General features: G+C 38.9%; 1 protein-coding gene across 2 annotated transcripts in view; it reads left to right on the forward strand.

Annotated features, from left to right (window-relative positions):
• Positions 1–2,136: 2,136 nt before the first annotated feature.
• LOC139942533 (plastin-3-like) overlaps positions 2,137–12,845 on the forward strand; it is a 30,570-nt gene continuing 19,861 nt past the window's right edge. For both annotated transcript variants that reach the window (XM_071939356.1, XM_071939357.1), the window contains exons 1-2: positions 2,137–2,586; positions 12,207–12,362. In XM_071939356.1, coding sequence (XP_071795457.1) covers positions 2,491–2,586; positions 12,207–12,362 — 252 coding nt within the window. In that variant the 5' untranslated portion in view covers positions 2,137–2,490. The remainder of the gene's footprint in view (positions 2,587–12,206; positions 12,363–12,845) is intronic.

Raw genomic sequence — 12,845 nt, forward strand, 5'->3', positions numbered from 1 at the left:
TCATGGTGCTTGTCCTTTCTTGATGTTATGGAGGGAATAACATCAACGTTTGTCGCAAAGCACAGAGGATAATGCTGAAGAATGGTCCAACTTAAATTTAGGGACTTCAGACTCTTAGTTTAGTCATGGAGGTAGACATTTCTAGAATTTCTACCTCCATGGTTTAGTGAAATGTAACACTTCGGGGATAAGTCTATTGTTAAAATGAATGCCTCAAATAAGATTGGATTAGTGGTTAGACATCATTCACCCTATGTATACATCTTTTGTGTGCATACCATGTCCACCTGTCATACCAACCATGGAGGTAGAATGAACTACATCCACGCATCCATGAACCATGGAGGAAGAACCAACCAAGCGAACAATAACTTTCTAAAGATAATGTAATGGCGTGCTCGTCGTGGGTAGAGAATACAAACCACGCCCCCTGTATACTTGTACACAAGCCGAGCTCAGACTCTATGCTGAAGATTGAAGAATAGTCCAACTTTAGATTAACTTTCCAGACTTTGTGACTTAGTTTAGTGATTGTAGCAACTCATGAATAAGTCTATTGAATGTGCCTAGAATATATACTAGATTTCCTGGCTAGACGTTATTCATCCCATAATCATCTATGTGCGCATCACCTGCCACCAAGCGAAATGTATAGAGATCACACACTTGTGAACAGTAGACCTTCTCGCAAATATTCCAAACATTCCCAATGATTTTCTAACAACTCTAACCGAGCGCAAGTGCATAATAGTACTGATTTAAAATTTAAATGTTTGTCTTAAAATACAAAATTAATGTTATCATAATTCAGAATCAATTATTGTATAATGTAACGAAAATCGGAATAATAATAATTATTTCGTTCGTGGTTTATTTAAATACATTTCCATGGCAGCCAGGGGCACACTATTTTTAGGGGTTTATTCCAAAAGTAAATAAAAAAACACCAAACCAAAAATGAAAACGAAACAAAACATCAAACACAACTTTTTTAAACATAATACGAAGTGCTATTATTATGAACTAGAGGTAAACATTGTCTATGATTCACAATAAATAAAATTGCCAGGGACACAACAAAAGAAACAGTTGTTAACTGCTGCAGTGAAACGAAGAAATAATAAACAGCGCCCTCACTTTGGTCGAAGGGAAAGTCTTTAATTGGCTGAGAGTTATGCGCGGCACGATCCAAGCGTGAACGTTTTCATTGTTTAGCGGCCAATGAAAGGGGACTGACAATAGATTGACAAATAATCATTGTCTTGTTTACTGTCATGTAATTAAAAATAATAATTACATTAGAACTCGTTCAGTTGTATTTTTGTTCTGCCCCCTCAATGAAATTATAATGTAGTGCAGGCCTATTTCAAATTAAGGTCATGTATTTTTATATTGAGACAAATAGTTATGCGGTTATGCCTATAGCTGTTGCAAACAACTTACCAACCAACCAAAAAATGACCGACGGTATAATTGACAAAAAATGCCTGACATTTTCGACCCTAGAGAGTCCCTCTCTTCTCCATTTTCTTTTAAAGGTTTTGTTATTATTAAAAACATTCGATAAAATTAACAACAGTTCGGTCAACCCTTGGCCCCAAAACCAAATTAGCGTCTAAAGTGTATCTAACGGGGGAAAATGAAGTTTCAAGATGCAAATTATTGGTCCAGCCGCTTGTGTTGTAATTGTAACGAAGTCTGTCCGCCAAAAAATATCGTTATCAACATCCCGTATAGAGCTAACCATAATATGAATGAATTCTGAATAAATTGATGTCGCTTGACGAGCGAACCGTAGGCCTACCACCAAAGACAACGATGTTTTAACCACAACAATTTTGAGAAATTGATTTCCAATAAAATAAAAGAAACTTTACAATATTTATATTTCTTCACTAATTATCCTGAAATCATGGAGGAAGAAATAGCTGTAACCTTCGTTGTGTTTCCACGAAAAATCCCTTTAATGAGATGAGAGCAGTCACCCACCCCAGCCCCCCCCCCCCCCATAAAAAAAAAACGGGAGGAAATAGTCTTCACGGGTCAACAAATACCACACAATGAAAGAGCTTTTGAGGCCAAACAACGCTGCCTAGTTTATGCGCATGCGTACCAACCACCTGTGCGTTGCAATTTTATTGCATTTAGTACTTCCGCCTATTCCCAAATGCACACATTACACACTACGCCCTTTGCAAACTTCATTCGGTGAATCAGCAGACCCATAAAGTTTGTACTAAGTTGCAAAAAGTACTTGACCAAGCTTTATGACTGTTTAATTTTATCTTATCGTGCATCTATAAAGTACATTCAGTAAGTCGAAAGGTACACCGGGGTTTTGTGTCAAAACGCGGTTGCTGATTTTTCTTCTCTGGTCTGCAGCAGCGAGCGGGCGTGTGTGTGTTTGTTCACGGTAGGCCTACGGTTACTGTTTGCAGTTTGAGTTCGTTCGGCTTGGCTTTTGGTACTTAATCTCATTCTTTGTGAATCATGGCCGACGTGGATCCGGCAGTAGTGGCTGATCTGTCAGCTGAGACAAAACTTCCTCAAGACACTGTTGAAGAAGTTGTCAGACATTTTCAGGAGGTGAGTTGTTTTTGTAATATATTTTACTAACTCCAAAAGAACCAAAAATAAGTTTGTGCATGGTTTGGGGGTTTGTGTAGCTGTAGAAAAGTATAGCATTTAATGGCCTAGCATTAGCAAGTTAAAATGATGCTAGCCCTGCTGGTAGGACGTCCAACCTGGGCTAAAATGATGCATGACATTATAGTAAACTAGGCAAGTTCATTTCCATAAATTTAAGGTATTTTTTTAGCACTGCACTCTTGCTAAAACAAAGTTTGAACTTTTGCAGAAAACCAACATTATAATTTGTATTAAAATTGATGATTTTGGCTGGTACTCAAACCTACTTCCGGTAACTAAATTGTTTATACTTGATTTATTTGGGGTATAAAGTGGTCAGTGGAATGTTTAGTGAGTGACTGAAATACATCATGAGTAAAAGATGCTGTTAAAAATACTTTCTAATTATTATAGGCCTATTTAGTTCAAAATATTATTGTACCATCCCATAACTTTTTGTTCAAAGGAGGCTGGCTTGTAATTTTAGGCCTTCAGTTTATATTCATGTCATATAAAATAGATGGATAGTTTTTGTACCCGAACATTGTAATCGGATCCTTATTAATCTTTTAAAACAAAAAATAATTAATTTAAATGTAGTTTTACAAACATATTTGTTGTATTTAAAACCCCGCAAAAAGCAGAACTCCAATCTTATTTTGTTTGTTTGTTTGTTTGTTTGAATGATCATCCCATCAAGGGAACTTGGCAAACTCCCACAAAGGGATATATTAAACACCAAGCTGGCTACAGCCAACTTCCTCATCAAACATTGGTTTAACACACAAATCAAGAAGTTGTGATTCAGTAACTACCTAGACAACAATATTTATTCTAGTCATTGTGAAATCAGCGGTTAGCTGGGGGATTCGAACCCACAACCTTGTGATTGCAAGTCCTGCAGTCTAACCACTTGATCGCGGTGGCTATTCTTACTGCAACAAAAACGTTACGATGCGAGTGTGGGTTCAAATTTGGTGGGGAAAATCACAAGACAACAGACAGGGTTTGTAGACGTATTTTATACGGACTTAAGCAGGCTTGTGCAATTATGTGCAAGGTGTTCAAATGTAGTCTAGTCGACGTCTACTGTTGTTGTTTAGATAGCGTAGTTAATTGCTGCCATTTTGAAGGCTTTCAGTTCGCAGCTGTACGGTTTCTTTCAACTTTGAATGGTATTTAAGTTGATGTTGGTTGACTCAGCAGGATCCATAATTTTGAACGTAACGCTAAGGGTTACATGTACCTACCTCAGTTTGAAACCAGTGCATGACAGTGGTATAGTAACTTTAATAGCAAGGATGCTTGAACTAACTTTATCAAAAACATAAGTGTGACTGGTCCTCAGAAATTATTAACTGGCAATTATTGCCAGAGTACCACTGTTCTGTCGTGTAAGGGAGTTCTAACTACATTGTACCAGTGCATTCCTTAGTCCAACCATGGAGCCTCCTCCATGGTCCCAACAAAATCAAAAACAGAGTGATCCATTGATCAGATTTCATGACTGATTTACCAAACATACATTACACTGGTACATGTACACCGTAACCAAACACCCATGACACGACAGTCTGACTATGTTGTGTTTATACTAGACTCTGATGTGGTGGTACATGTATGCCTGCCCACCAGGGCTGCTCACCAAAACGTTGTTAATGTTTCCAATTCACATTAATAGGCATGGACTGTAATTCTCTCTCATGGTAGTACTCACAGAATGGTCAATGTATTCATGTCTACTCAAAACTCACATTTTGTACTTGTCTACTTGAAAAGGACACAGATATTTTAAAAGCTAATACAACCCATTAGGCCTAAGTGGTCAAATTACATGCACAATTTACTCAATATGCGCACCTTTTTTTCCTACACAAGTGTGTTTCAAAAGCAGTTGCAGTCAGTTTAGTTGTAAAATTATGTTCACACATTCCATACGTAATGTGACACACATTTTTTATTTGTGTGTTTGAGTAAGTGTTTTAAACATGTTTAAAAAACCAGGAGGTAAAAGTTTTTGGTAGCCCATCACACCAGGGAAAGTAAAGAGTGTGGTGTTTACAGTTCCTCAAGCAGTAACCATTCTCCACTGCATTGAGCTTCACCGTCGAGCTTCACTTACAAAGTAAACCTTTCATGGTTAAGGTTCCATTCTTGGGGGAATAACTTCTCTCCAGACAACAATAGGGCTATGTGACTGATCAATGCCCCCTGTGGCATTTCCCCCCCCCCCCACTTGCAGTTTCACTTTGTAAAAAATACATACACTACAGAGTGCCTCACTGAGTGGTAGCGTTTTGTTTTTACAGAGTGCCTCATAGTCATATAGTGCCTCATAATCGCTCCTTTTGGGTTTTGTTTTTGTGAGGTGTCTCTCCTCAGAGTAACACTGCTATGGAGTTGTTGTGTATATTTACAGAGTGCCTTGGTTGGAGTGCCTCATACTTTCACTACTTCAAGGGGTTTTGTTTTTTGTCATGAAAAACTCATGATGAAATTTATCTGATTTAGTGGATGAGCCAAGCGTACACCTTGTCTACATGATTTAGTCCTAGCCTTAAATGAATGCTGTCCCTGAAATTGTACGCATGGTGCATGCACCCAACAATTGATGGGTAAAATAGCGACAATGTACATTTAGCACCTGTTTGAATGATAATTGTGTACATCATGCACACCTGAGTGATGCAACACCAATAGGCTACACGAAAACAATACACGTGCATCTTAAAACCAATACCAATTCTACCTCCATGATCAAACCTAAGCCAGTGCTGAAAGTGAAGCCTTGGTTTTGAAAAGAGTCAGGTAATGATTAGCACCTCAGTTCGAGGAATTTCATTTCCTCTTGAAAACCAGGATTCACAGTAGCTTGTTTGCCAGGAAGTACGAGTGTCTGCTGTATGTGGTCCTTTCTCTTTTGGTCCACACTAGATAAAGAGTCTACACACCTGTTCTAAGAAATAAAGACACCCTTGTTGCATAAAATGTCAATTGTGCAGGCCTGGAATTAGCCAATGGCACCCACAGCAGTTGCTGTGGTGCCCTTTGCTTAAATTGCTGTGGTGCCCTGTGCTTTAATTGCTGTGGTGCCCTTTGCAAGTTCCAATACAAGTTTACATTTTCTCATTGAAAGTGCCCCTTGCGTGTTCAAGAGTAAACTTACTGAAGATCAACTTCAAGGCTCGAAAGTGTGCTTTGATGCCTGGGAAAGGTTTAAGCTAAACTAACCTAAAGGTATGACTTCATTTCAAAGGGGGTCATTTCCAGCAATGTTTTACAGTATCAATACAGGTGTGTAGCTCTCAAAAGTGCTCTTTACCTAATAGGTTGTCTTCGTCATTAAAGGAACACGTTGCCTTGGATCGGTCGAGTTGGTCTATACCAAGCGTTTGTAACCGTTTGTTATAAAATGCATGTGGGTAGAAAGATGTTGTAAAAGTAGAATACAATGATCCACACAAACATGCCTCGAAATTGCACGGTTTTCCTTTTACCTCGTCGACTAACACGGTCGGCCATTTATGGGAGTCAAATGGCCGACCGTGTTAGTTCGCACAGTAAAAGGAAAACCACGCAATTTCGAGGCAAACTTGTGTGGATCATTGTATTCTACTTTTAAAACATCTTTCCAACCATATAATGCATTTTATAAAAAACGGTTACAGACGCTTTTGTTTTGACCAACTCGTCGGTTCCAAGGCAACGTGTTCCTTTAACTAGGTAATTGTAGGTAATAGGTAATTGTAGCTAGTACATTACATTGAGGGCCATGCATCAGTTTAGAATCGTTTAGAATGAGATAAATAGTTTACATCGTACATACAGTACATCTTGATGTAAAATATTTTCTATTGATGCTACATCACATGTAGGCCCTAGTATACTGATTACAAAGTAAAAATGCGTAAGATACTATAGTGTACACAGTGCAGTGCACAGTATGCACACAACAATTGATGGGGAAAATAGTCGTACAAAATGTCTGTATTGTAACCAGTTGTCTGAGCTTTCGGTTTCAGTAGGCCTAATCTAACAATTTCTTCAACTATTGGGTACTTAGACAAAAATGTGAGCCAATGGACCGTTCCGGCTTTCCACTAAGCTCCGCCCACCGCGCACGTGAGCAAGACACGTGTACAAGCACTCCCAATGACATTCTGCACGATTCTGCCGCGCGTGCCAAATATACGCGCACGCATGACCGAGTTTGTCCAACCACAATCATTGCTGTGATTGGTCAAATGGGTGAACGCGCACAGTTTGATTGACAGGCCGGATCGGTCCATTGTACACAGATCCTTGTAGGGGATGTGTCCGGAATCCCTGATCATGACAGCTACTCTTTAACCAGTTGAAAAAGGGAGAGATGAAAAATAAAATGACCCAGCAGCAAGCAAGTGCTCCAAAACCTCATTAAACCACAAAAGTACAGCGTACACATCTTTACATGACAACCGGTACTTGGTAACTGGGTGGGAGTCGAAATTGTTTAAATAACCGACATTGTAAAAGTTCAATAGTTGGCAAACACTTGAACAATACAGGGCTGCCTGCATTGGCGGCAACCATAGAAGTCTAGATGGATGCTGCAACCACGGAGCTCCATGCTGCAACTTAGCTGCGTAATATTAAAGGCAGTGGACACTATTGGTAATACTCAAAATAATTGTTAGCAGCAATGGAGGGCTGTTGATAGTAGGCCTATAAAACATTGTGAGAAACATTGTCAAGCATCTGAAAGCACACAACTTCGTTAAGGGTGTTTTTTCTTCCACTATTATCTCTCAACTTCGATGACCAATTAAGTTCAAGTTTTCCCAGGTTTAATATTTTATGCATATGTTGGGATACACCAAGCGAGAAGACTAATTTGACAATTACCAAAGGTATCCAGTGCCTTTAATGACTGTACCCTCGCCAGGAGCCCGAGGAGAGCGCAAATCCCACTGAACCCGAAGGGATCGGGCCCCGGCCCTCTCGATGCCGGGGTGGGGGACGTCTAGGACGGCCGCACAGGCCGAGGATACTATGTTGGGATACACCAAGCGAGAAGACTAATTTGACAATTACCAAAGGTGTCCAGTGCCTTTAATGACTGTACCCTCGCCAGGAGCCCGAGGAGAGCGCAAATCCCACTGAACCCGAAGGGATCGGGCCCCGGCCCTCTCGATGCCGGGGTGGGGGACGTCTAGGACGGCCGCACAGGCCGGGGATACTATGTTGGGATACACCAAGCGAGAAGACTAATTTGACAATTACCAAAGGTGTCCAGTGCCTTTAATGACTGTACCCTCGCCAGGAGCCCGAGGAGATCGGGCCCCGGCCCTCTCGATGCTGGGGTGGGGGACGTCTAGGACGGCCGCACAGGCCGGGGATACTATGTTGGGATACACCAAGCGAGAAGACTAATTTGACAATTACCAAAGGTGTCCAGTGCCTTTAATGACTGTACCCTCGCCAGGAGCCCGAGGAGATCGGACCCCGGCCCTCTCGATGCTGGGGTGGGGGACGTCTAGGACGGCCGCACAGGTCGGGGATACTATGTTGGGATACACCAAGCGAGAAGACTAATTTGACAATTACCAAAGGTGTCCAGTGCCTTTAATGACTGTACCCTGGTAATATTATCAGTGGGTGTGTGGAGTTATCAAATGCCAGTGTTTATTAATAGTGCAATAAGAATAGCGCTGTGGTTAGGTGAGTCAGGAGTAATGTAAAGGAATGGGGAGTATTTTGACCTATTTGTAATGTATACCATGGCATGTATACATTGGTAGGGTCTATGTATTTTGGGTACTATCATAAACAATAGGTTGGCCTGTGGTTGGCCTAATCATGGCCTAACCTGATATAGGGCTACTTCAATCGGAGAAAAAAAGATTCTGGGTGGTTTGAATTGGAATATTGTGTTAGAGTGCTGAGTATTTTGACCCTAGTGTTTATTTGCAGGGTCTACAATGGTTTGTGGGGTAGTACAATGTAATGTAGGTATGTCATTATTCAGGCAGAGGAGGCAGTTAAAAACATTCCTCTGAGGCAATCACAATGCTACTGGTCTTGCTTCAGTGCTGCCCCTCAGTGTATTACATTTTGATCATTAAAGCCATTGGACACTTTTGGTACAGAAGGAAAATTAAAAGTTCACAGATTTACAAATAACTTACAGGGTTTACAGAAGGTAATGGTGAAACTGAAAGACTTCTCTTGAAATATTATTCCATAAAAAAAAACATGTGAAATGCTTTACTTTTTGAGAAAACATTAAAACAATATCAATTCTCGATATTGAGAATTAAAGTCACCTGGAAATAGAATTTTTTTCTTTCAAACATAAGAGTATATGCTTACGAACAATAAAACAATTTTTTTTAGTAATTGTTTGTCACGATTTATATGTTTAAAAAATATATTAAGTTGTTTGGGGGCTGACTCCGCCTACCCCTTTTGTGACGTCAATCGAGGCAGACTTTGCCTGCAATGCGTATAGTAAAAACACATGCAAAGTACATGTACGTCCAAGTCGTGAGTTGGTACATTTCAAAAAGTGTTTTTCTGCATTCAGCAGCAATACACCTGGTCGGCATTGCCGGAAAAAAAACAATTTTTTTTTTTTTTGAAACGTACAAACTCACGACTTGGTCCGTAGATGTACTTTGCAATTGTGTTTACTCTAAGCATTACAGGCAAAGTCTGCCTCGATTGACGTCACGAACAGCGCCCTCTCGGGTTGGGGTCTACTCTTAAATTTGTAAATAACATAAGAACTGATTTTTTAAAACCTTAGTTACATGTAACTGTTTATTCACATTCTGCTCGTCAAAACACATATATTAGTGACAAAAGCTTTATTTTGAAAAAATACCACTTCCAGGTGACTTTCAGGATTTCGTTTAAACACATGTCATGACACGGCGCAAACGTGCGGAAACAAGGGTGGGTTTTCCCGTTATTTTCTCCCACTCCGATGACCGATTGAGCCTAAATTTTCACAGGTTTGTTAAATTATAAGTTGTGATACACGAAGTGTGGGCCTTGGACAATACTGTTTACCAAAAGCGTCCAATGGCTTTAAAATGAAGGATGTAGAGATCCTGCCCTTTTCAAAGTTGTGTCTACAGTACATGTACGTGGGGGGGGGGGGAGCTTGCTCTTGTGGTGTCTACCATTCTAGAATTGCATACAGCTTACTTCGTGTAAAGCCTTTCCCATGAAATACATTAAATTACATTCACTCAGTGAAGACACTTTTTGGCAAACAATGCCACCATCACTCAGCTCCATATATACAAAAAGGCAATGTTTCCTCATTTTTGCCAACCACAAGACTGTGTTTGTGTGCATTGCTACGTGCAGTTTGCATTTTTCATGGGAAAGGTCTTTTTCAGGCCAGTCATGGACTGAATTCTCTTCTGCCAGTTACATGAGTTTTCGTCCAAGCAGGAAGACCACTGAACTTAAGAAGGAAACAAACATTTCAGGAACCAGGAACTTTGTGTAATTTTTTTTTTCATTGGCATTTCCAAAGCCTGTAAGGTTAAGCTCAGAGCATGGATGTTGAATTGCTTTAAAAGAATTTAAACTTACAGCACCAGCTACAAGTAATTCCAAAGTACATGTACTTCAAAGCAGAACCACAGTTACGTGTGATCAATTCATAAAGGTTTTAACATTTCTGCTACCAGTGCCCAACTCATTTCTTCCCTTGCCCAGCATTGTCTACCATTTTAGAAATTTGGTCCATGATTTGTTTGTGTGCAGTCAAACAAATCACCAGACACAGGGGCCTACATGTTTACTTCCTGCTTTTATAGTGTGTAGCAATGTTCTGTAGGCCCCGTATACATGTACAAGTTTACATGACATAAAAATATATGTTCAGATCTGTATCAAAAACATAAACACAATAAAAACTCCATAAAATTTAAAGTCTTGTAGGAAATTTCAGTAACCCTTGCTTGCTGTTGTTTCATGTTTTTAGGTACACGTCACTATTAAAATAGTTTTTTTTTTCAGATAGAAAAAAATTATGCATAGGGCATTTTTTTTACATGTGGCCTACTGTGTGTACAGTTCATTGTTTAATTTGTCTATTAAACAGTTCATTTGTCTATAATACATAAATTTATTATCAAATACTTGTAACAGGTGTTGTCAATCATTGAACTGTATAGGGATGTAAATCCAGACCATAAAGGTTTAACATTCCTGCATGCGTAATTAGCAAAGCTTTGAATAGTCAGAGGAATTGATTCCTTCACTTGAGTGTATTTTTAGCAAAAAATTCAGCGTAATTTTGTATTTTGTGATCAAGTACCCAGGCATTTATTTTAACAAGCTATTGTGCATGTCAGTGTTCAGGGTGTGTAAATGAGTGGTCTGTACACACAATAGTTGTTTTGATTGGGACCTTCAGTCAGTGTAGGCGGTCATGCATTGTGAGTGTGTGCCAAGTACAGTACTGTAATTTTAATTTGTAGGTTTGTAGGTTGAGCAATTGTGTTTGTTTTGGCACATGATATGATGTACATGGGACATGTACTTGTATTGTGCGAACTACTGAACAGTCCAAGTTGGCCCATACATGTAGGCTTCATTAAATGCACACTGTGTCTGTGGTTGGAAACATTAATCTAAAAAAAGCAATGAGATTTTAGTTGAAATTAATGAATATTACAAGATTGAAATTTGTTGCAAACTTGTACAAAAACCCCCCAAAACAAAATAATGTGCAAATTAAATCATGCAAAACAATAACCCAGGTGACCCAGTTCTGTTGATCTTACCAATAGATTAACACATTGAAAAAAATTAAAATTGTAAAAGTGCATACAATTTTTTTCCATTGCTATATTTTTAAATTATTAAAGTTTTGTTCCTGCGTGCCCTGCAGTCTTGTTGATTTTCACCCTAATAATATTGATTAAAGGGTGTATCTTGATTAAACCAAGTTGAAAACATTAGGATTGGAGTAAAAATACAATGTACAATTGTTTCAGATTAAAGTGTACTGTATTGTCCTGTAATCATCTGACTGTACATAAATTAGTAATTTTGTGCGATAGAACAAACCAAAAGTACCCCATTAGGGCTTCATTTATGTAGGCATAATGTGATGGAAATTAATTTTTTTAAATAAGTTAAAATAACAAAGGTATGTTGTAGTAGGGCCTAAAGTTATGTTTTTACGTAGGTAATACACTATACAGTAGCTACGTAATTTTATACAGTTAGAAACTAAAATAAACAAAATACACTTCCTGTTTTGAAACGACTAAATATTTAATGATCTACAATAATTGACTGTGTCTTGTTATTTGAACTTACACTAGGCCTACAATGTAAGGTTATGCCTACAATGTAATACAGTATAGTAATTATATTTCTTTAGTATTTGATTTCCTCCTTATTTGGAAGACACTCACAACCAAATGTTGCCTATGTTGTCTCAAGATTTTTTTTCTTAAAATTTGAGTTGTGATAAAATTACACTTAATCTTACATTGCATGTAATTAAGTAGTACAATGTGTATGTCCTGCTGCAAAAGTAACCGTTGTATTTTCTTCCCCTTTTACAGTTTGATCTTGACGGCAATGGCTACATAACAACCGAGGAGCTTGGTGAAGCTCTTCAAAGTGTTGACATTGTCATGCCTGGATATGAACTGCGTAATCTTATGAAGACGTTAGACAAGGACAATGATAAAAGGATCAACTTATCAGAGTTCTTCGGTGTAAGTCTTTAATAATATTTAGGTCTTATATAGTGCACTTATCTACCAAAAAGGTACTCAAGGCGTTGGGTATAAAATACAATACAAACTTTCTGAAAGATATGTTGTTGAAGTGATGAATTTTGAACCAGGAACACAGGGGCGAACCCTTCTCTTTTCGATGAGTGCACTGGGTTCTTTTCCATGCGTTACACAACACATGGGACCAACGGCTTTACGTCCAATCCGAAGGACAAAGCAATGGTTAAAAGTGTCTTGCTTTTAAAAGGACACCAGTGTCGCGGCTGGGGGATTCGGACCCACACTCTGCTGATCGGAAACACCAGAATTTGAAATCTATATTGCTGACTGTTGCTTTGGTTTTTGCCTTGGTTCTCCTTCAAAAGTTTCCTATCCAGACTTTTAAAGAACTTCATTGAGTGCTCTTTACAAAAGGAAAATAAAATTGCCCCTTTCAACAGATCTGAAATTATGCAGAGGCCA

Source organism: Asterias amurensis, chromosome 10, assembly GCF_032118995.1.
Source record: "Asterias amurensis chromosome 10, ASM3211899v1".
Lineage (NCBI taxonomy): Eukaryota > Metazoa > Echinodermata > Asteroidea > Forcipulatida > Asteriidae > Asterias > Asterias amurensis.